Below are 25,236 nucleotides of genomic sequence, written 5' to 3' on the forward strand. Positions count from 1 at the left end.
TTCAAACACACCTAGTGAGCTCATATTTGGCTCCGTGGTGCTCTAGGCACCCCACATCTCTGCTTTGTTGTGCAGCAGACTTCTAAGCTAACAAGAGTCAGCAGGGTACTTAGTCAGGTCCTCGCTCCCATCGAACAAACCCTGCACATTTCTGCTGCCCCCCAGTTCAGGAGCCCTGTCCCAGTAAGGGCCACAGTGCAGACACTGACAACACTAACTCAGCCTTTCTATGAGCCCAGAAGAATATGGTAATATATATTTTAAGAATCATATTGATTTGTGTGTATCCATATGGGTGTGGGCAGGTGCATGCCATGGCTCCCATGTGGAGGTCAGAGGAAAACATGGAGGAGTTAGTTCTCTCTTCCCGCCACGTGGATTCCAGGTCTTGGGTAGCTTGGCGTGGCGGTCAGCACCTTTACCCACTGGACCATCTTGCTGGCCCACGTACACGCCTATGAGGACAACCTAACATGTTTTGCTTTCTCAATAATAACAGTCCTCTAGCTTGTGTGGGTAGAAACTGAAGACAGGTCACTAGAAGTCACGCAGGGCCACAGTTTTCAGCCAAGGCAGATCCCTCAAGATGGCCACAATGGACACGGAGTGAGTGGATAGGAAGGGTGCTGCCGGTTTACGATGCAGGAGGGCAGCCCTCTGAGAGTGACTTAGCCCACCACATGTTAAAAGAGGGCCCACGACATAACGCTGTGCGAGGATGTGGATTTTTATTTATGGCTCACTGAAAATGGTTAACAGTTCATCAGCCCTGAGATGAATCATGTGATAGGGGTGATGTTTTGAGCAATGTGGAAAGGAACTGTCTCGGCAGGTCTGTCCCAAAGCCCAAATAAAGAGGAGCTAATCAGGTGAATGTCAGGCCCGTGTTCTACAGGCTTTCAAGGAGAGAAATTTAACCAGGCTGTAAGCCAAGTCCGCCTTATCGGCTGCCTGTGTTTGCTGATGGTGTTTAACTCGCGCTAAGCAGCCTTTGCCATCAGTAGATGGATGTTGGAATAGAAGGTATGGGCAGTGGTGCATCCCTACTTAGTGTTTCCTCAGAGGGTACCAAAGAGACCTTGGTTCTGTGCACCCCAGGGAGGGAGGGAGTTAACAGAGCAGCAGGGTGGCTTCCCGAGGAGCAGTGCAAAGAAATGGGAAAACATGTATGGATGGACAGGAAGGAGGACGAGTGCAACTCCTGGTTCAGTGGGAAATTGTGCTGCACATCATTTTCAAGCTTAAAATGTCACAAACCTTGAGGAGGAAATGAAAAGACTCTGGGAAGACTTCCACCACTCCCTTCACAGCTCCTGGAAGATATCTGGGCATAGGGTAGGGATGAATTCGCACTGTAGCAGGCTCCTGCAAGCTGGAAGCCTCCCCCAGAACAGAAGCAGGAAAAGCCCGGCTGGCACACCGAGCTCTCTAGAACAGTGAGACAGGGCCAGGGCAGTGCTGCCTGACAGCAGAAGGCAGGAAAGGGAGTCTTAGAAAGGAGCAGTACAATGGGTCTTGATGGTTCCTGAGGTTATTTGGGAGTGTGGCCTGAAGCAGGAGATGTTAGCACAAGAATAACACACAGACACCCAGCTGAGCCAGGGTAGCACGCGAGGGATGCCACTCTTCCCAGGCTGCCTCCTGGCATGGGCCTGTCGATCAACAGAGAATCAATCACTAGCCCGAGGCTGTGTGAGACTTGAATCGACCCTTCCTCACAATCTTCAGCTGATCCCAAATTTACTCTGCTCCACACAGAAATTAGGGTGTGATGGACATACAAAGAGAACTTTAATATCAGCCCCCTAGACTCCCTTCCAAGCAGGTGGCTGTACTGAGTCTGACCAAAGTAGAGATCCAAGAATAGCCTGCCATCGATGGCTGGTCACCTGCTGAGTCTACTCACACAGGACAGCTTCTGGTTTAGAGCTTCCTAGGTGAGCTACATGAAGGCGGGGCCTACCCTCCTTTGTCTCCAGCTGTGTTCTTGGGGGCTGAAAGCCAAACTGCATGTCACAGGCACTCCATATTCATGTGCACAATGAATAAATGCTTTCCTGCCTTCTGTTGTAAGCTACGCCTTGCAAAAAGGCTGTTTCTACTCATGAGGGCCATTGGCTATTTCTGGGCCCAGGAGAAACAGACATAGCCTGGTTCCAACCAGTGATGACGTATTTACAAGAAAATCAAGTATTTTCCAAACTAGAACACATTAGATAAAGTCTATGGTTTCTGCCCAGGAAGACTGGGTCTTTACAACTGCAAAACTGTCTACAAGGTAGGACTAATTCCAGCTAGAGATGTAGCTTCAGACTTTGCCTGGACAGCCATGCCAGTCAAGGTAGGAGCCTACCCAGCCTCCCAGGGGCTACCTGCAGGCATCACAGAAAGCTCCAACGTTACTTAGTTAGGGTCTGACAGCTACCCTGGTTGAAGTTTTTCAGAAATTCTGGCACATGAGCCAGAGCTTCCCTGGGACCCAGAGTTCAGGGTCAACCATCGTTGCTCCTGTGGGTTTAAGAACCACAGTTATGCCAGGTATGGTGGCACATGCCTATAATCCCAGCACTCAGGAGGCAGAGGCTGGCAGATCACTGTGAGTTCAAGGCCAGCCTAGTCTACAAAGTGAGTCCAGGACAAGCAAGGCTACACAGAGAAGCCTTGTCTCAAAACAAAAAACAAAAAACAAAAACCCAAAAAACAAAAACAACAACAACAAAAAAACCCCACAGTTACTACACGAACTCAACCTCTCATCGTCACCTCACATGTGCCACTCTTCCTCTAGACCAAGAGGAAGGACTGACTTTTCTCCAGACTACCTCCTTTCCAGCTCCAAAGACAGTCATGACTCTTGAACTTCCCAGGGCATTGGTGAAGACAGGGCTGGCAACTTGACTTACTGTGGCAAGCAAAAACCCTGACTATGCACTCACCAGCTCTAATGCTTCTAGTCACAGTGAGCACACATGGCTGAGGCTAACCCTGCTGAAGACTGGGGACATCAAAGCAGATGACACACAGTGCCAGACAACATCTTCCCAGATTGAAAGTGCGGGGGCTGCTCAGCCTCTAGGTTGTCATTGATGGCGAGAGCTATAAACAAGTCAGTTGTTGTTAAACAACCTTAAGAGCAATGGTTTTAAACCCCAGTCACACCAAGGATCCTGCAGACCTAACCAGAGACAAGGGCAGAGGAATAGCTTGACCTTCTAACTCTCCCTCATATTTATGTTAAAGACCCAGTTTACCAACAGGAAGTCTGAGGCCTGGTAGTCCAAGGGGATAGAAGCCCAAATCCTGTGCCTAGAGATGGTCCTCTGTACATCATCCCCAGGGGTTATCAGCTGAGGAGGTAAGTCCAACACACAGCATGGCCCAGACACCCTAATTTCATCTGTGGACCTATCTCCATAGCTACCAACCTGAAAGAAAGATGGAACTCGCTGACAGGCTGGGGGCAAGCGGAGATGGGAAACACCAATACTGTGCTCTAGTTCACTTTCTATTTTCATCTGAGCCAAAGGCAAGCTACGACAAATGACCCGTAAGCAGACCAAATGGCATGTGAAGTGGTGATTGCTCAGGGAAAGAAGGAACCTAGTTCCAGAGGGACCAGAGGAAATATTCATAGGTGTTTCAGAAAAGTCCAGAAAACACATAAGGTGAGAAGGCACAGTTCTTCCAACAACCCTTTCCTTCTCAGATATACACGCCGCAGAGCAGCATAACCAGGGCAGCGACCCGCATGTTGGCTCTTGCAGTGTGAACCGGGACAGCCTGTTTAACCTCTCTGGACCTCAGCTGCCCGAACTGTTACGAATGAGGAAACATCTTCACATTCTAGGATTGTTTGGAGTATTGCAAGACATTTTGCCCAATGGGTATTTATTGAATAGCAGATTTCACTTTCCAAGGCAGCTCCAAGGCAGTGGTAATGAGTAGAAGCATCCAGAATGGATGCTGAATCTCAGGGGACATCTAGCTTCTGCACTTGGCCTATCCTGTACCACCAGCACATTTAGACTCCAAGAATCAACCAGCCATGTTGATGCTAGCAGGGGCCTCTTCGGACTGTCACCTTTGTTTTCTCCTCTTCTCTGCACCCTAGGGAGTGCGGGGGTGGGGTGGGGTGGGAGGTCTCTTCTCTTTGACCAGGATGGCACACGGTATCAGAGCATGGGAAGCAGATGCTGTGATGGGAACTGAGTGTGCCCCCTTCTCTATCCCAATCCAGCTGTTGGCAGCGGCTCAGTATGCACTTGGGACTGGCCATGCCGCCTGAAGCTCAGTGTTCAGAGGAGTGTGGCCTGTGGCTAATCTGTCTCTGCTGTGTATGCAGCTCCCTCCTGACTAGTGACCCCTTCCAGAGGCTCCCTGCCCACTAGGGAGGAAGGGCCTACTTTTGGCTGGATACGGCCAATTGGACAAAATAGAAAACAAGGAATTTCTTAAAGATGCTGCATGCGCGAAAAGCGAGAGCTTGAACTTTAACTCAAGGTGCTGATGCTACCACCTGCCTGAAAAGGGGGTGGAAGACTAACTTGTTTCTCACGTTTACACATACTGCTTTATTAATAACTAGTATGGCAATAACAGAGAAAAGGACAGAAGAAGCAATGCTCCCCTGCCCTCGTGCTACCAAGTGAGTTTCCTAATGTACTAGGAGTCGGCTGAGATCATCAGCCTATGAGCACAGATTCTGAACAATCTCCCAGGGCCCTGGCTGTGCTGAGCCACAGGTGAGGAGTACTGGATCTCTCCGGCCTGCAGCAAGCTCCATCTGCAGGACTGACCAGGAAGTCCAATAGCCCAGAGGAAACCTACAGCAAGGGGCCAGTCCTGTCCCTCCTGTCCCTGGGAGCCTCTGTGGTCTACAGCCACCAGAGAAGCAGATGTAAACAGAGCTAAATCCCTAAGATATGGGGGTTGGGGGTGGGGGACCTCCGTGCAGCTCTCTCCCAGGTTCTAGCACAGGACGTCTTGTGTTTTCCAAGCAGAATCCCTGTGCTGAAAAACTGGGTCTCTGAACAAAGACTGAAGCATCTGACCAGCTCTGACTCTGCCACTGCCGCTTCCTCTGCCTTGGGTCTCTCTCCCTCCCCCAGCCTCTCCTGCTGGCTGGCCTCTTACTCCCACCTACAGGTCTCTCACAAGCTCAGTTCTCTCTCTCTGGCCTCAACTGAGCCTCCTTCTACTCAAGAGAGCAGGCCTGTAGAAGGAAGGCGGCCAGGGCTCCATTCCAGACCAAAAGGCTGACAGTCCCCGATGAAGCAAAGGACCTGAAGTGAATTTAGCTTCAAAGGACCAAGGAGTGCAGCGTGTGCTGGATTTGAGACATAGGTCCCTAGCGACCTTGTGCTCGCTTTAGCCAAATAATGCCTTATTCTCACTGCCTGTGTTGTTTAAAACAAAACAAAACACACACTTGGAAACTATGCACCTCTCCAGCAATTCCACCACCTATCCACTGTCCTGGTGAGATTTTGGCTATCGTTTCCTGCAGGTGCATTTGTGGGGAGTGGAGAGCCGGTTGACTGTCTTGGTCAGAACTTGAAATGGAGGCAAAGCATTTCTCTTTGCAAATTTTGTATTCTTTCCTGGAACCTTCTATAGGCCATAGTTTCTACAGCTCTTTCCTGGAACCTTCCATAGGTCTACAGTTCCCACAGTTATTTCCTGGAACCTTCTATAATTTTATAGTTTCATAAAAGTGTTGGGTTTTGTGGGAATGTTTTAATATTCCCATGTTTCTCTGAGCTGCTGAGAAAGCAAAGATAATAACTGAATCTATCTTATGTGATGACAACAGCATGTCATTAATCACATATGTCAGATGCTCATGACAAAGCCTGGTACACAGCACTTTTGGCCTTTTTATAACTGACCCAGTGGGTCTGGCACTCATGGACCCAAATAGCCCTACCTCTTCTGGCCTGTCTGGGATGACAGGTATGTGCCATCATACCTGGAAGAAAATCCTCTTCAGTTAGTACATTTATTTAAGTGCACTCTCTTTGCTGAAAGCTCAGGTTGTTTCAACTTAACTCAAATGAAAAGAAAATAAATAACTCCAAAATCTAAAACAAAGAAAAGGATCTAACTAGATATTTGCCAAAAGAAGAAGCATAAGTGGTCAATAGATACATTTAACAAGAACAATCGTCGCCGCGCCACCACCAACCATCAGAGAAATGGAAACTGAAGCTGCCCTGAGCTGTCACCTCTTCCCTGCTGAAACCGCTATTAAAAGAAAGAAAGGAACCGAGCGCTGGCAGCAGTGAGGAGGAAAGAAGGCCCTTGCGCACCGCTGGTGGGACTGCGAATCAGTCGGCCACTGCCCAGACTTTATGAAGATGCCTCGGAGTTTGAAATGGAATATGCATGTGACCCAACAATTCCATTAACTCAGGATTCCATTATCCAAGGAAAATGAAGTCAACATATTGACAAGAGGATTGCACGCCCTGTTCACTGCATCATTATTCGTGGTATGGATGAATGGACAAAGATACGGACGAACGGGCACAGAAAATGTGGGGTAGATATGCCATGAAATATCATTCAACCTTAAAACAGGAGGAATCCCTGTCATTTGTGGCAACTCAGTTGGATCTGGAGAAGACGAAATGAAATAAACCAGGCACAGAAAATCAAATAGAAAAACTCACACGAGCAGAGAGAACGGCAGTGGGTGCCAGGGCTGAGAGTGGGACGACTAAGGAGCTGTCGATCAAAAACTACTAGCAATGGGCTGATAATATATATTAACCTTATTTAAGTTTTAAGCATCTTTTAAAAACATTTAGTGTGTGTGTGTGTATGCGTGTGTGTGTGTGTGTGTGTGTGTGTGTGTGTGTGTGTGTATGCGCATGTGTGTTGGTGGTGCATGTATGCCACAGCAGGTGCATGGCAGTCAGAGGCCCTGAGGCAAGTGCTTTTATCCACTATATCTCCCCAGCCCAGATCCAGTATATTTAAGTACAACATCTGTCTGATTCTTACATTGTTTCTGTTGGCTACACAATGAAAAATAAAATCAGCAGACCAAACAGCTTTTACAAGTCTCAGTGAAGATTATTATTCACTAAATGTTACAATTTATGATGCTGTCAGACGGTTGAGGGTGCTCACTTCTACCCCTTATAAACAGTAACATTTATGAAGAGATTTGGACAGAAAAGTTTATGGGTTCCTAAGCCTGTACAGAAAACCAGTATCTAGTGTTTATAATTTGTTCACTGTTTTCCTTTTGGCAGGAACAGAAGGAGCTCCTGAATTTCTGCATTATGGTGTCTGTGTGAGGACCTCCAGGATGGTTGCCTTTGGTGTGGGAAGTGGGTGTTCACTGCAGAGTGGCCTTAGTTTCTAAGAAGAATTTTTTTACTCATTGAAAACTCCACAGATGCATGCAATGCATTTTAATCATGTTTCCCATTCCCTCTAACCTCCTCAATATATCTTCTTTCCAGCTTCCTTCCCCCTTTTTCAAATAACCCATTAGGTCAGCCAGTGCTGCTCATATGCACAAGGCTGTGGCACCATCCACTGGCGCATGGGCAACCAGCCAGTCAGCCTCGCTTTTGAACTGTGAAAAGTCTCTATCTTTCGAACTGTGAAAAGTCTCTATCATCTCATTGGATCTTCACAGAGGCCTCACTTTCCTCCTGTGACCAGGACTTGGAGGCAGAGGGGCTCTTACAACAGACTTGGGTCGTTTAGACACAGGGAAGCTGAGAGAACCAGCCCCAAGGACAGGCAAATGCTTCAGCTGCTGGTGGGCACCGCTTGTGCGTGGTGTGTGACTGCACATGACCCATGGGCCAGACTCTGCCGTGTCTCCATCACTACCAGCTCAAGAGGCTCTTAGTGAACGAGTGAGCTCCTCCCTTCTCTGGACTTCAGCAATCTGGATTCCACAGGGCCAGATATGAGGGACGTCATATTATTGAACGAGGGCCCTCCCAATGAAATGGCATTTGGTGGACAGGCTTTGAGGGAAAACTCCCGTGCCCTGTCTGGACTCACTGAGGAGTCACTCAGAGGAGAGGAAGACATAGTCAGCACCCAGTGTCTCATGTGAGAGGCCATGGCTTGCAAAGTCAAGTAGTTAGAGCCACCTAAGTTTGCCATTCCTTGTCGTGGCTAGCATCTCCAGTCCTTTATAGCTGGCTTTACAGTGGGTTGGGGTAGTTGCTGAGGGCATCCTCACATTCCCCGGGATGAAATGGAAACCGTGTCTCCACATGACCATATGAAGAACTCATTAGGTTACTGGTCCCCATCAACTCCTTCATCCTCCAACCTGGAGGTCGAGAACATTGCTCCCCTTGGTCTTTGTTTTGGAGACAGCGCTGTAATCCACACCCTTTTTTAAAAAAATGCTCCCGCGCCACTGCTCCGGTGCAGAGAAAATAAGAGCACTGTGCAGTCACGACTGCCACCCTGTGGCCAAACGTCAGTTCTTCAATAGGCGGTGGAAAAAATAAAATAAACCATGGATGCTAATGAAGACTTCAGCTGCTAAGTGCTAGGAATCCATGTGCCTGTTAAAACTTTATTACTGCATAGGGTCACTGCGCATACTAAATAAGACAGCAGACGCAAAGCTCTCAGAACAACGCCCCAGGTAGGTAGACCATAAAAATGTTAGCCCACTTTAACTATGATGGAGGAAGGCACAGTTGGACTCCATCCAAGTTTTAAAGGCACGTGTCTCCTGGGCAATGCTATCTCCAATAATATGCCATGTAGGAATGCTCTACAAACACGATAAGATAAAAGTGCAAGGGGGACTTGTGGCAAGATGGGTTGAAATAAAAGACAGGGAAGGTAATTAAACATAAATTATATATATAAATAAGTTAGACACACACACACACACACAGAGAGAGAGAGAGAGAGAGAGAGAGAGAGAGAGAGAGAGAGAGAGAGAAAGAGAGAGAGAGAGAAAGAGAGAGAGACAGAGAGAGAGAGAGAGAGAGAGAGAGAGAGAGAGGAGATATATAGTATTGGGTAGCCTGGTTGGCCTTGAAACCACGAAGATGTGCTGCCGCTGCAACCCATGCAGTGGCATTAATGGTAGGTATACTCTACCATGCCTGGCACAATATGTTTTTATACAGCTACTAAACACAGAGCAGCTCGATGTATATAAATATGAAGCAATCTCTGAGATTTACTGTTACCATGCTTGGAAGTGAGTGCAACCATAGTCAACTTATAGTACTGTTTTGTTTTTATTTTTCTAATTATTTTATGTGTATCTTTTGCTTGCAATTATGTCTGTGCACTACATGCATGCCTGGTGCCTGCAGAGGCCAGGAAAGAGCATCAATATCTCTGGAACTGGAGTTACAGACCATGTTAGGCACCATGTGGGTGTTGAGAATTGAACTTGGGTCCTCTTGGAGAGCAACCAATGACCTTAAATTTTCTAGAATTTGTGTGTTTTTTTAAAAGGGTGGTGTGCATATAATACTTTTAGGCACCAAGCTAATCCATAGCATTTTATCTGCCCTTAGACTTCTATAAACTTCTCTCTGCTGTTAGGAAACATGCGTGAAGACCTTTTTGATAGCAAGGCATGCAGCCTTTCAGGTGATTCTCCCATGGGGCAGCATGAAGGAATACCTTGAGAGCGGTTTTTAGACAGCTCCATGACATCTTCAATATCTCACTATTATCTCAGCTCTTTAGGATAGGAGGCTGTGAGGCAGAGAGCATCAGTCACTCACAGGGACCACCAGTCATAGCCACAGTGTGGAGGGGAGCACCGGTTATACAGGGAGCACCAGTCATAGTCACGGCATGGAGGGGAGCACTGGTCATACAGGGAGCACCAGTCATAGTCACGGCATGGAGGGGAGCACCGGTCATACAGGGAGCACTAGTCATACTCACAGCGTGGAGGGGAGCACCGGTCATACAGAGAGCACTAGTCATACTCACAGCGTGGAGGGGAGCACCGGTCATACAGGGAGCACCAGTCATAGTCACGGCATGGAGGGGAGCACCGGTCATACAGAGAGCACTAGTCATACTCACAGCGTGGAGGGGAGCACCGGTCATACAGGGAGCACCAGTCATAGTCACGGCATGGAGGGGAGCACCGGTCATACAGGGAGCACCAGTCATAGTCACGGCATGGAGGGGAGCACCAGTCATACAGGGAGCACTAGTCATACTCACAGCGTGGAGGGGAGCACCGGTTATACAGGGAGCACCAGTCATAGTCACGGCGTGGAGGGGAGCACCGGTTATACAAGGAGCACTAGTCATACTCATAGTGTGGAGGGGAGCACTGGTTATACTCACAGGAGTCTGAAAGCAGCAGAACAGCTGGGTGAGGAAGGGGTGGTTGCGGGCCAAGGACAGGATCCTCTTCTCAGTCATGGTGCACTCCACATCATCATCCTGCAGGATCACGTCCTTCTTCAGCACCTTCACAGCATACAGGTCTCCTGTCTCCTTTATCCTGGCAAGCATCACCTAGAGCAAAGCAGGAGGGAGCATGAGCGAGACTCTGGAGGGTGGAGGTGCACACGCGCGCGCGCGCACACACACACACACACACACACACACACACACATTCACACACATACACACACACATGGCATGGCTGTTAACTCAATCCAGCCGCCCAAAGCCCAGACTCACCTTCCCGAAGCTCCCCTTCCCCAACACCCGGATGAACTCGAAGTTGTCGATGCCGAATCTGCTGGAGGAACTAACCCCGACCCCGTTTCCTTCTTTGGAGCCTTCCTTTCCCTGACGTCTTAGGGTCGATCTGGAAATGAGTTTCTGCAAGGAGAAGGAACGCAGTGAACACATGGTGGGGATGGACGGGGAGGAATCGTCCTAGTTGTGAGCAGGGCTCAGACTCCACCCAGCATGTGGAGAACCAGTCTCAGGCAGATGCTCAGCATCTTCAACTGAAGACCACCTCACCATCCACCGCTAGTATGCACTGCTGTGTGAAGAATACGCTCAGTTCTGTGTGCAGGATGCCAGGGCCTTAGGCTGGTCAGTCTGGTTTCTGCTGCACTGGCTTCACCACAGAGCAGTCAGTCCTAGGAGAGCCACCTAGTGATCGCTTCATGCAAAGGGTGGTTTTCATGGTTCCTGTCTCAGCAGTGGGACAACAATGTGTTTTCTAATACAAAACTTGAGTTATATAAATAAAGTTCAATGCAAAAAGGGAGCGACAAGCAATATGATGGGTAAATGTTAAATACCTAGAATCCCACCAGATTTCTCCCAGTATACGTTTTCATAACAGTATACAAAGACACACATTTTCATCCTCTATTTAAAATACGACTAAATCATTGTCTTATTGTACAGAGTATTGTTTTAAAGTGGTCACACAGAGTTTTTACCCCTTTAAATGTTTTTTTTTTTTTTGAGAACAGGAGGCTGTTTCTAAAAAATATTTGTTTTGATTATTTTTAATTATGTATGTGTGTCTTTGTACGGGCATGCGCGCATGCGTGCGGGTGTCATGGAGGCCAGCAGAGGGTTTTGGATACACTGGAGTTGTAGGTAGGTGGTTGTGAACTACCTGCCATGGGTGTTGAGAACTGGACTGATTCTCAAGAGCAGAACTCGCTCTTAACTGCTGAGCCGTCTCTCTAGGCTCCAGGAGGCTGGTTTTTTTGCCTAGTCGCATTTGTCCTTTGAGGTGCTGTGAATGAACCCTAAGGCTCCATGCATGCTAGACAGGCACTCTTCCACTGAGCGACCCCCAACTCAGAGAATATGAATTTTTAAGTTCTTGATGTGTCTAATTAAAAGGGATATGGCTAGACTTTGCGTCCTAGAGGGAATTGTAAGCAGTGCTGGAAATAAACCAACTATGCCAGAGCCTGAACCTTCAAGGATCTTATATATTTAACACCACAAAATAGGCACAACAGTATAACAAAATAGATTATATTTAAGATACAGTGGTTTTAATAGATCTCCTGCCAAATTGCTTGCAAACTTCTCAAAGATAGAAAAGTGGTCCCAGCTCAAATTTTACTCCAACCTGCATTTTTGGTTGGCGCTAAAAACCCAAAACCAATGTTCCTTAATCCCTCTTTAAAACCTATTTTTCTCTTTGGTTACTTACAGCTCGCTCTCTCTTTTTAACGATGCGCTGATGACAAGTAAATCTGGTTTCCCCAGTATTAAACATCAGAGCATTAAAAGTACTTGGTTGGAGAGACACAGAGGCACTACCCATTCTGGAACTGTCACATAGCCTGCCGTATTGCAGTCTGAAGTTCTTAAGGTTCCCATTTCAGGACCAACCAATCCAATGCATCAGGACCTCAACCTCACTGTTTTAGCATCCTCCTGCCTACCCACAAGCAGGCAGGCAGATCGACTTTTCCAGTGCCTTCCTGTAGTCATGAGGCACACTGCTAGTGCAAGCCCCTGTGCTAGGCAAGAGCCTTTCTGTAAAAGGGGGTGAAGGAGCTAGTCTCAGTCCCCCCCCCCTCTGTTTTTCAATACAGGGTCTCTCAGTGTAGCCTTGACTGTCCTGGAACTCACTCTGTAGACCAGGCTGGCCTTGAACTCACAGAGATCCACCTACCTCTGCCTCCTGAGTGCTGGGGTTAAAGGCATGCAGTGCTGCCACTGTCAAAGTTACTAGGAAGCTCAGAGTGACTGCGCTGGGAGATGACTTCACAGTGGGTCTAGGATTTTCCTGAACTCACCCTCAAACTACCCCTTGATCTCACAGCCATCCAGCCATGGCTGTTTCCCAGTGCTCCACAGACGTGGGCCAGAAAGGCAGAAGTAAGAAGTGGGAAGCAGCCACAGCACTGATGGACAGCACCAGCTGGATGTCCCTTAGGGAAGTCAAAGGACAAAAAATGGCCAGGACAACCAAAACACTCCACCCACTCCCAGCTATCCAGAGGAAGGGGCTGTGCGCTGCAGACTCCGAGAGGTGAATTCACAACCTCAGCCACACGCTGCAGTCCTTGCGCATCGTCACCTTTAACCTCTAGCTGAGGCCTATGGCTACTGGACAGCTGTCCAGATTGGTCACAAGCCAGGGCCCTACCCTAGGCATCTGCATTCTGAGTTTCTTACTAGACCAAAGAAGGGAAGCAGATTTTATAAGAGGGTTGGGGGAAAAAATTCCTTTCTTGCTCCCTGAGATACACACATACTCACTATTTCTTGCCATAACTCAATCAACTCTTATTTGGAAGACAATATGCTTTTTTTTTTTTTTAAGTGCAGCCGGCCTGTTTGGTGTATTTGCTAAGATTACGTTCCTCTGTACTCCCATTTGAGCTCACCACACCCAAATAACTTTCAACCTACGGAACACAACCAAAGGCAAAGGGCTCACCGAGGTTGGAGAGATATTTCCAGGTTGGAGACCCATCCCTGCTAGGGTCTTGGCAAGCTCCACCGCATTCACCCCGCAGTTTGGGGCCACGTTCGCCTGGCATCGAATATGTACATTCATTTTACATACTGGAGGGAAGAAAACAGAATCGAGATTCACAAAAGATGCAAGTCAGCGTGTGCTCAGAGGCCATTAGCAGCCTAAGGGTTGTGACAGAGGCATGCCACGGGCTGACAGTGTGATCTCACAAGTTTAAGCTCATATTCAGAGCAAGTCCTGGCATTTTAGCTACTTCTGATTTGTGCAGAGGCAGGAACCCTAGCATATTAAAGAACGAAAGGCTTCAAACAATAGATTTCCATTCTTTCTCTTCACCATGACTTGATGGGATAGACTCATCTAAATCACGTGTAATGGTGATTTTTTTTTTTTGGCAGCGAGATCCGATATAAAGATTAAAATGTTCGTCACGGTGACAATCGCAGGCGATGAGATGACAACGGATCAAGCCAACCGACTTCACCCCCACTTTCCTATCAACAGTGACATATAAAGCAGCAGCCTGCATGCCGCGGCTAGGGCGCTGCTCAGCCAAGGTAGAAATGGGTTTCTGAGAGGAGACGAGTTTGTGTAGATCCTTTCTGGGTACTGTTGTGGTTGGGTGGCACTTTTAGCCCACAGAGTATATCCGGTGGGGCTGTGGTTCTAACTGTTTCATGGGGGTGGGGGGGGGGCGGGAAGCAACCTTTGAAGGTCAGGGTAGATGGCATTTGGAGAAGTGAGCAAAGTGAGCTATGTTTCTCGCACTTGTGAAGCTGCCCATGACAATGAAGGCTCTGATCTTTCATCGGCAGAAATAAAATTCCAATCTGGTTTCTTAAAGTGGGCCCGGCTGATGCAAGGCTCGGCCAAAGCCATGTGCAACAAATGGCTCTTTGATGGAGTCAGTCCATCTTTGGAAGTACAGAACAATCTAGACTTTATGGGGATTGAGTTGGTCATTTGGGAAGCTTTCTTTATGAAAAAGAATACCACATCAAGCAGAGAAAGGCCCTGAAGCTTCAGCTTCATTGGCTTCATGGGAAATTGACTGGTACAAAGAGATACAAACTACAGTGGCCTTGTAGAAAGACCCTGTGACAATAAAAACAGAAGTTCTAGGAGCCAAGTCACTGCAGGTATGCTGTTCTTGGGCAACTGTGGACAGGGGGATGCCGATGAGCTTCCTGCGTGGATTTGTACATTTATCTGGGAATTCAAGAAAACGGAGGTGAACGCTAATGAGGCAACAGCTCAGCCAAAAACTGTGATTCACCTCGAGCTGGCTGCTGCTTCAGGAGAATGCAAATGATGCTAAAGGGGCCCAGGGATTGGCTGGGTTTGACTGTGTGTGTTTTCTTCCTACCCTGTAGCCCAGGCTTCTTTGGACCTCACTATGTAGATCAACCCTTGCGGCTTCTCCTGCCTCAGTCCCCTGAGTGCTCGGATTAAACACCTGAGTAGGACATCTCCCAAAAATATGGTGCCTTTTGTTGACAGGCTCAGTTTCCGCACAGCCAATGGGAGTTGTCATCCTGATGTGTGTCCGGTGCACCCCAAGACATTATGGGAAATGACCGTAGGCTGATAGCTCCACAACCCTTAACCAGGGGTTGGCTTTCACCCCCACTCAGAGCCTTTGAAAAGGCAGAAGCTCTGAGCAGCACTGGGTACAGTTGGTGAGGTGCCAGCCACCATCAAAGCTTCCGTGCTTGCTCTTGGCCCTACCCATTTCTTCAGCCACATCATAGGACTCTTGCAGACCACCCACGCAGCTCCCACTAGTGACAATTCAACTGCTGCCGACTTCTGATGAGAGCCAGTTCTTACTTATAACCTGACCTTTTTCTTCTGCCCATTCCCCTTCCCCATGCCTCAGCCCACCTCCTTATCTGCCCGAGAGCCCTTTTTCAAAAGCCCTCTGCCAAATGCCTCATAAAAACATAGTGCCCAGCACTCAGGGAGGCAGAAGCAGAAGGATCTTTGTGGGTTCGAGGCCAGCCTGGTCTACAAAAGAAGTCCAAGACAGCCAGAACTACACAGAGAAAACCCATCTCGAAACACACACACACACACACATACACACACACACACACACACACACACACACACACACACACACACACACAAATAAATAAAACCAAAAACCCATAATGCCCAATCTACACTCAGCAATGAGTAGCTAACAACTAGCACATTAGGTCTAAACTTAACATCTAATTTAACCTTCTAATATTATCTTAGAGATCAGATGCTATTCTCTTTACATGTACTATAGCCCAACAAACGATGCATAAGTAGCACAATTCAGGTGCTGCTGCATAAAGGAACAGCCCAGGGTCAGATCCTGAGTCTACAGAGCTTCAAAGGCTTATAGTCTGGAAATGTCCAGAAGTAGGAAGCCGGCGCCTCTGCATCTTACTTTTACACTGAAGTCCTTGTCGCATGATCCCCCAGAGCAGGGAGCCACAGTGATCACAGAACGTGGGCACCTTGTAGTTGTGAACACTGAACTTGTGTGGGATGTTGATTCCGAACCGCTGCTCCGCAATCTGGAGGAAGAGGAGAACAGCTCAGGTCGTGCAGTGAACACCAAACATTACGGTGGCATGCGAGCAGGGTGTGTTATTTTACTAGGCTCAGCTCCAGCTACTCAGACCTTAGCACGTTTTGTTAATGAACAAGACTAAGATGATATGGGTACAGGTTAGACCACTTGCCATTTTGGAGAAAGAAAGAGAAGTTAAAATTTCCTTTCATCTTTTCTATTCAGATCCCAGTTCTCTCTGTGTCGCTCAGAAGTCCTGGGGTCACAGAATGAAGCCATCCCAACGTGACCCTGCTGTGGCCACCTCGCGTAGCACTCCCAGCCTTTTTCTGACATTTGCGTTCAGACAAGGTGAATGCACACGTAATGGTTTCTTCTCATGTGCCAATCCTCATGTACCTGCTCACCATGTGCTCTATAGTGAGCCTCACAGTATGAAGCAAAAACTACAGGGGCATCATGGGAAAGGGTAAGATGATGTCATCTCTGGGCTTACCTGGCCTCTTTCCTTTCTAAACTGCAGCTCGTATCTCTCTCTGTGTGCTCCTTGTCACACATGTGCACTGTGTGTTCCCTATCACACATGTGCACTGTGTGTTCCCTATCACGCATGTGCTCTGTGTGTTCCCTATCACACATGTGCACTGTGTGCTCCCTATCACACATGTGCACTGTGTGCTCCCTATCACACATGTGCACTGTGTGTTCCCTATCATGCATATGCACTGTGTGCTCTCTATCACGCATGTGCACTGTGTGTTCCCTATCACACATGTGCACTGTGTGCTCCCTATCATGCATGTGCACTGTCATGAGTCCCCAAGTTGGACTTTGCCAAGCATCTGCAAGGCCATCAAGTGTCAAAACCCTCCTCCCCCTGTTTTCTCTGTCCCAGATTTAGAGCACATGCTCGTCCCAGGCAAACGCAATGGGAGCTCTTTAGACACAGACGTTTCCCTGGAGTCCCTGCGAAGCTGGAGGAGGCCCAGAGTCTCTTTGCTTAGCAAGCGTTATTTACAGTTAACATACTTGTCGGTTCTATTTAACTGCTGCAAATACGCACAAGTGAGGCGCAGATGCCTCTGACTGATACACAGAGAGGCTGTGGCTCGGGCCTGCGCTCACAGGATCTCTATTGGTGCTGGGACTCAGCACTCCAATCCAGGTGCTGGTACATAAGCTCAGGCTTCCTTCGCTCCAACAGGGCTCTCTTTAGAATGGTGCAAGTGCTTTGCTCAGCTGACCACTGATCGGGTCCTCGCAAGGTGTAATGCTCTGAATGCTATGTCTCACAAGCTGTGCTATTTGGCATGGCTATAGAGTCACTAAGCGGTGGAGTATAGCTTTACAGGACGGGGGGGGGGGGCAGGAGGGGGGCTGGGGCGAGTCTGCATTCTTAGTGCAGAACTTCGCAGATAAAACCCCAGCCTGATTTCCAGGCTCATCTTCCTTTGCACCCTCCTAGGAACTGCTCTGCTCTGCAGCGCCCTCCCCGTTCTGACAGTCTGAAACATTTAAAACCACGAGACAAAATAAACCCTTAGTTAGTGTGGTTTACTATGGGTAGTTAGTTACGGGTAGGCACTTTGTCACAGGAGACAAAGTCATCGCTCTGCAAAGTGAGGTCATAGTACACAAGGGCAGAGGTACAAATTCCAGCAGCACCGTTGTGGGTTCTAAGGACCATGTGGGAGGGCTGTGGGTCAGGGCGAGAGTGAAACAGGAGGAGTCAGGAGAGAGCGAGAGCCCACACAGAGAGAACGGGTGCTTAATCAGCAAACTAGCATTCTCTTACCTTGGCATCCACTTTGTTCATATTGTTTTGGCAAGTGCAGGCAGTAACAATGAGATGATGGCAGCGTTTATGGACGACGCAGGTGCACACTAGGAGATTAAATCCGGCAATTACACGTTTATCAGAAGCTCCCAGGACAGCCAATTGCAGCAGTCAACAAACGCTGCCCGTGCCAGCGGCTTGACTGGATGTGTGGCCACACACTGGCAGCCAGCACTCTCAGCCTTCCTGCATCGGCCGGCACCGCCCCAGCAAGACCTTTGTTTATGTCCAAATGGTCTGCCATCCTGTCCTGAGCTGTCCCCTGCTTCCTGACTGCATTTCACCCTGCACCCACCCTCAGAGGAATCCTTTCACAGTATGGCCCTGGTCGTATCTGTCCCATGCCTGAAGGCTTCCAGCGGCATCTCACTGCCATCGACGGTGTTCAAACCCAGCCAGCTTCCAGACCCCTCAGAGGCCACCCATGCTGTCTGACATTATTTTCCTATGAGACCTATTTGATTCAACAGACTCTAAACCATGTGCTCTTTCTCTGCCTCCCTGTCTTGAAGACAGCCTACTTGCCTGGTGACTATACCTAACATTTACGGCAAGGTAAGCTCAAGGAGTATCTCACCCCAGAAAATATCCTCTATCTGCCCCTTTCTAGACCCAAACTACCCCTCCTCCTCTGATTTCCCATAAGCCCTTAGACTGCCTCCTACTTCAAATCTTCCACATGTGGCTGAGGCTTACCCAGAATTCTCAGCGTGGCGCTGAGTGCTGAGTAAGCAATTCAATAAACATTAGCAGAATGGCTCAACCAGCTGCCTGAGCAGTTAGAACTCTGGGTGGTATGCTTTCCCATTTTCAGCCATATAAGGACATAGCTCATGCAGAATGAACACATAGCTGAGCATGGCGGACATGAATTTAATCCCAGTACTTGGGAGGCAAAGGCAGGTGGAGATCTGTGAGTGCAACATTTGAGTGAGTGAGTGAGTGAGTGTGTGTGTGCGCATGTGCGTGTGTGCAGGGTGTGTGTGTATGTGTGTGTGTGTGTGTGTGCCAGAGGACAGCTCTGGATCTCCCCTTGCCACCTTGTGGGATCCTGGGTGCATGTGCGCGTGTGCAGGGTGTATGTGTGAGTGTGTGTGTGTGTGTGTGTGTGTGTGTGTGCCAGAGGACAGCTCTGGATCTCCCCTGCCACCTTGTGGGATCCTGGGTGCATGTGCGCGTGTGCAGGGTGTGTGTGTGAGTGTGTGTGTGTGTATGTGTGTGTGTGTGTGTGAGTGTGTGTGTGTGTGTGTGTGTGTGTGTGTGTGTGTGTGTGCCAGAGGACAGCTCTGGATCTCCCCTGCCACCTTGTGGGATCCTGGGATCAACCTCAGGTCCTCGGGCTGCCCAGAAACAGTCTCTACTTGCTGAGCCATTGGCTGGCAACATGACTCATGTGCTTTCTATCTCCCCCCCTCCACCCCCCGCCATGTTTGTTAAACTAGTTTAAGGTCCAGAAGGTGATTTCTGACTCATGTGCTTTCTATCCCACCCCCTGCCATGTTTGTTAAACTAGCTTAAGGTCCTGAAGGTGATTTCTGTTGGTAAATGTTCCACAGGAGCTACTGCTGGCCGGTGCTGGTGCAACTCCATGAGTGACAGTTAATCACATTGTGACACTGCTGTTTAGGTCAGTCTAAGCCTTGCTGCTTTTCTGCCTGCAGAGGCTAGCAACGACTGGCAGAGCAGCTGCAGCAATAGGCCTGCCTGTTTCTCCCGTGGTCCTAGGGGCCTTTGTCTCACGTGCTTTGCTGCCCATTGTCAGGTATGTACACATTAACCACGGCCGCGTCCTTCTGGAGAACTGGCCCTCTTATTACTCCACAGTGGCCTTTCTGGGCCTGATGGTTTCCTCGCCCTCATGCCTGCTCTGTCTGAGACACCCGCCCTGTGTTTCTGATGAGGGTTGGCCCAGCATCCTTCTCTCCTACCAGGCATTTGGTTTTATGTCTATCAGTGAGATGGAAACAAAAACCTTCTCATGCCTCCTAATAACATTGTTATTTGTTGTAACAAGCAGGCAACCTGCTGGAAGTCAGCCTTTATATACCCTAGGGCTGTGTGAAAGAAAAAGGAATAAGGGACATACCTTTAGGTCAGGTATTTTAATCTGTAAACCATCCCCCTGTACGTAAGAATGCATAAGACAGATCTATCACTAGAGGGCATGCCCCTACGTTGGGCAGGTCCCAGTTAAAAAGTGACGTCAACCTGACTTGCGGGCTGTCTTCCCAGTTGGGATTGAATTTTCAGCGTGTAGGTCAGTTACAAGCGCTATACTGACTTACACGCTCACCTTTCCTAACTTGGAGAATCCAGTGCGATTTTTCATACATACAAGTAAAAATTAGATACCAGTGTATGTCCCAATCAGTTCTTCTAAGTAAAAAAACACATTACACTGCTTCCTCCAAAACAGAAGAAGGATGCTCCTATCCACACGTGGACTAGCCCTGGAGACCATGTGGTGCTGTCACCGGTCACCTGTAGAGTGAAAGTCAAAATGCCCAGCACTACATGTACTGACCAATGACACTCGGGCCAGCAATAAGGGGAGCTCATGAAAGGCCAAGTGGACTCAGCCCCCACAAACCCACCTAGGAGGGGGTTTCTTTCATGCTTCTATTTTATTTTATTCTAAGTCTGCACGAGTGCTAGTAAGTTGATATTATCTTAGAGTTGTGAAAAATAAACTGCATTTAATTGTGGGGTTTTTTTTAATCTCACATCCATTCATTCATTGGTTTGTTCGTTCATTGGGCTAGAGATCAAGACCATGGCCTGGTACATGTTAATATCTCATATTTAAAATGTATTCAATTTATGTTTTAGTTTTAAGAGTGGCCTGTGTGTGTACATCTGTGTGCCACAAGCATGCAGTTCCCACGGGGGCCAGAAGAGGGCGTCAGATCCTCTAAACTGGAGTTGCGTACAGTGTGAGCAGCCATGGGGGTGCTGGAAACTGAACCCCGGGTCCTCTTCAAGATCAACAAGTGCTCTTAACCACTGAGCCACCTCTCCAGTCCCTCATTCCCCCACCCCCCAAACCAGAAAGCTAAATAATAAAGCTAACTCAGATAAAAAGTATCCATTCCTTCTGCAGGTGACACTAACACATCAGCATGTGGCTTCTCACCCTGCCAACAGTGCAATGTGAAAAACCAAAGCTTTATCTTCGAGACTCAAAGGTATGCTCACAGGCTGGTACTGCTTCTTAGTCCTCTCACGGTACTGAAGAGGCCGACTTTAAGCAGCACCACTCTTCTGGCTGTCTTGGCTTTACAAATGAACATATTCCCTTTAAAGTGTTAAAAACATCCAGGGTCTGGTAAGAACTAGATTGCCATGTGACTTGTGGAGAGTTGCCACAGGACTGACGGGCTTGCAGCCTGCCCTGCTTTTTCTTGTTATTATCATATTCTAACAAAGAAACACAATTAAAGATGGATGTAAACATGTTTTCTTACCTTGGCATTGATAACCCTGTTTCCCAAATACTCCCCTGTTCAAGACAAAAGGGAAAGAATTACTGTTGGTCAAATAGTTCAGTAATAACATCTACAGTTACAGTTCTCCAGGGGAATGGTGTTCTCTGGTCCCTTATGAGAAGCATATCTGCAGGGACGAGGCATGGACAGTGTGCTGCTCTGAGCCCTTGTTTATGACCATTAGGCGCAAAGAGCATCATGGGCTGATGGATTAGAACCCTCCCATTGATATAAACTAGGTGATGGAGGTTCCCGATCCACCTACCATCAGCTGTCTCCTAAATCCTTAGTGAAAGCCAATCCCACGTGTAGGAGGCTAAGATCAGCCTCGCGCTCCCCCATTACCTCACTGCTTCTCACACACACATACAATGCGGCAGTAAATACATGTAGACAGACAGACAGACACACACACACTGCAACAGTAAACACATATAGACAGAAAGACACACACACACACACACACACACACACACACGGCAGCAGTAAACATATGTAGAAACACACACACACACACACAAACTGCAGCAGTAAATACATGTAGACAGACAGACAGACAGACACACACACACACACACACACACACACACACACACACACACACTGAATCTACCAGGCCCCAGCACTCTCCATTTCCCTCTGGAGTCCACAGGGGGGCAGACGTCCCCACCATCTCCCTTCTGCCCATATCTTGATTTATGCCTTTCTCTGATGTGTTCAATGGGAGCATATTCATGTTGGGGAGGGAAGTGATTCTGCTTACAAATTCCATAAGTATGCATTTAATTTTGACTCTCACTGAAAGTAACTGTTGCTTACATTCGGCTACAGACTTGCCACGGCTTGTCCACTTTTACACCTTGTAAGGCATTGCCCCAAGTCTTTAGAATTTCTCAGCCTTTAATTACATTAGTTCTCAATTACTGGATGTTAAGAGTGTGGTTTAGGTACACTGAACACATGTAGATAGATAGACAGACAGACAGACAGACACACACACACACACATACGCACACACACACACACACACACACAGCTGCTTACACTATGTGCCATGCGTCTGGACACTACCGAGAAGCAGGTTTTCTCACCACAACTATTTTCCTTAAGTCACCACATGATCCACTCCTTCTTCAAAGCAACGCTGTTAATTTTCCTTTCCCCAGGTTTTCTAATTATCAGTTAACTAGCTTCTCTCTCTGAGTCATGCTTTTGGATTCATTAGCACCTTCAGTGAACTTACCAGTATAAGAAATAATATCTGACATTTGGATCTGTAAGTTATTTAGTTTTGTTGTTATTGTCTTAGCAGTGGGATTGAACATGCCAAACAAGGGTCAACATATCGACAGAGGAGGCAAAAATCAGATCTGAGGAACACTCCTACATAGCCACGTTTTCTACTGAAACCACACATAAGTCAAAGAAGTCTCTAACAGCAAGAGACAGAGGGCGGGGAGGAGCGGGGAGGGGGTAAGTGGGGTGTCTCACCAGATGAACTCCCGGCAGTGAGAGCAATAGGTGGGCTGCCTCAGGTACGTGGCCATAAATTTATGTCCATTGACCTGATGGACTCGCCTTCGCATAGCCCTTTGGCGCTTCCTGGTAAAATGCTTGAAGATGCGGTCTCTCTGGAGAGTGGCTGTGTGTTAAAAAGAAAAGAAAACACTGACTGAGGATATGACTTGTGAAGTACAAGCCACACAAGCATCGGGACCCGAGTTCAAATCCCCCACGCCCACTTAAAAAGTTTGGCATAGTGACACAGGTCTGTAATCTCAGCTTTGGGGGCGGGGGGAGCAGGAACAGAGACAGGAGACTCTGGGGGTTCCTTGGCTAACCAGTTTAGCCAACTTGTGAGCTCCACGTTCAGTGAGAGACACTGTCTCAAAAAATAAAGTGGTAGAGGAAGACAACAGTGCTGACCTCCGGCCTCCACATACACACACATGCATGTGTGGTACCTATGCACACAGGTGCACATACACACACATGCAGACACTACCATACATAAAAAAAAAAGAAGACTGTAGCGAATTATACTAAATATATGAGCAAGTTGGAGGGCTTAAGTGCCCTCTAAATTATTTCTCCTTTCTTCAGAATTGAAAATGTCTTAGAAAACATGCTTTCCTCATGACCTTAGGCTGTGTGCTCATTTGTCTATTTTGTTGACACTAGGGATTGAGTCCAGGACTGCATGCTTGCTTGTTAAGCACTCTGCCACTAAGTGACCAACTCAGTCATCCTTCTGGGTGCTTCTTAGAGACAGGCTCAAATCCTGCCTCAGCTTCCCAAGTAGCTGGGATTACAGGATGCACTAACAGGCTTGTCACAGCTCTTACTTTTTAGGTTAGACATATGTGACCCCCCCCCCCCAGGATACCACTGCCTGTTTAACAGAGGCTATCTCAGGCTAACCCCCTAGCACAGATAGGGGTTTCCCAGGTATCTTATGCACGGTCTCCTAGTCCCCATATACGTCTGGTACTTCAGATCCAGCCATGGGCTATAGGTGCTTGCTGGTGAGACAGCACTGAACGAGGGGGCACAGACCCTCCGTTGTTAATCTTGATTAGACAAAAGTAACCTGGGGTGGGTTCAGAATTTTCTAATCTGCCGTACAAAAATAGTGGCTCCTGGTCAGAAACCCTTAAAAAATCAGGCAGCACCTGAAGATGGGGAATTGTTTTCCATATCACGATACTAGGCTCGCTCCCACATGTGCAGGGACTTGTGGTGACTCAGGCAAAGCATACTTCCTCAGGATGCTTCTAAAATAAGTCACCAGTATCAAGAAAATTTAAGGAACTATGCGAGAATAAATGAATAACTATTTTTAAATCTGGAAGACATAGAAGATTGACAGATAATGGCTGTGAGCAACTTTATGGAGTCCAGAACCATGCCTCAGTGTATTTGTTTATTCATTGTGAATTGCTTGACATTGTAGGACTAGATTACCCCTCATTTCAAACAGCTGTCGTTCCTTCCTTTCTTACGGTCATTTGATTAATATGATACAATATCATTAACTACAATCACCCTCTGTGCAGCAAAACACTGGAAATTGTTATCTGGCTGTGACTTTTTGCTCTCAGCGTGTAAGAAAACCTGTCTTAGTTAGGCTGTTTATTGTGATAAAACACCATGACCAAAAGCAACTTGGGGAGAAAATGGTTTGCTTCAGCTAATAACTCTCAGGGCACACTCCATCACTGAGGGGAAATGGGGACAGGCACTCAAACAGGGCAGGAAGCTGGAGGCAGGAGCTGATGCAGAGGCCATGGAGGGTGCAGCTTACTGGCTTGCTCCTCCTGGCTTGCTCAGCCTGCTTTCCTACACTATCTAGGACCATCTGTCCAAGGATGGCCCCGCCTGCACCAGGCTGAGCACTTGCACATCAATGATTAATCAAGAAAACGCTCCATAAATTGGGGCAATGGAGACACTTTTTTTTTTCAATTAAGATTCCATCTTCCTCCCTATATCTAGGTTTGTGTCAGGTTGACAACAACCAATCGGGTCAATCTCAAAATATATCTTATTGAGGAATTGTAGAAAACATGGAAAGTTCTAGGATGAAAGAAGAGCAGCCAAACCCTAATGCCTTAAAAGATGAACAGATCCACAGTTAAAAATAGGAAGTTCTGCTTGGCAAAACACTCAAAGTAAACAGTTGATAGAAACCAATCCGAGAGAAAGGGGGTTTGCAATACAGGGCAGAGGTTTGCTACATAAGGCATGTGGAAATCAGCCTGTCATTGTGGCACAGGCCCTAATCTAGCTAGTTGGAAGCCTGAGCCAGGAGCATCATAAATTCAAGACCAGCCTAGGGTACAGGGTAAGTTCAGTCCTAATTCGGGCTATTTAGTGAGAGCCTGTCTCAAAATAAAAAGTGAAAAAGAGGACCAGAGATTCAGCACTTGGTTAGAATACCCTAGACTGTAGGGAAGGGAGGGAGAGAGGGGCA

At 47.7% G+C, this 25,236-nt stretch overlaps 1 protein-coding gene across 1 annotated transcript in view; it reads right to left on the reverse strand.

Moving 5' to 3' along the window:
- The window catches only part of PRKCH (protein kinase C eta), a 212,722-nt gene that overhangs the window by 76,504 nt on the left and 110,982 nt on the right, over positions 1-25,236 (reverse strand). The window contains exons 3-9 of the mRNA XM_084793213.1: positions 22,755-22,905; positions 21,243-21,277; positions 17,737-17,825; positions 15,816-15,945; positions 13,355-13,482; positions 10,660-10,803; positions 10,318-10,491 (exon numbers count right to left, since the gene is read on the reverse strand). Coding sequence (XP_084649339.1) covers positions 10,318-10,491; positions 10,660-10,803; positions 13,355-13,482; positions 15,816-15,945; positions 17,737-17,825; positions 21,243-21,277; positions 22,755-22,905 — 851 coding nt within the window. The remainder of the gene's footprint in view (positions 1-10,317; positions 10,492-10,659; positions 10,804-13,354; positions 13,483-15,815; positions 15,946-17,736; positions 17,826-21,242; positions 21,278-22,754; positions 22,906-25,236) is intronic.

The sequence above is a fragment of the Acomys minous genome, assembly GCF_964271855.1.
Source record: "Acomys minous genome assembly, chromosome: 8".
NCBI classification, from domain to species: Eukaryota; Metazoa; Chordata; class Mammalia; order Rodentia; family Muridae; genus Acomys; species Acomys minous.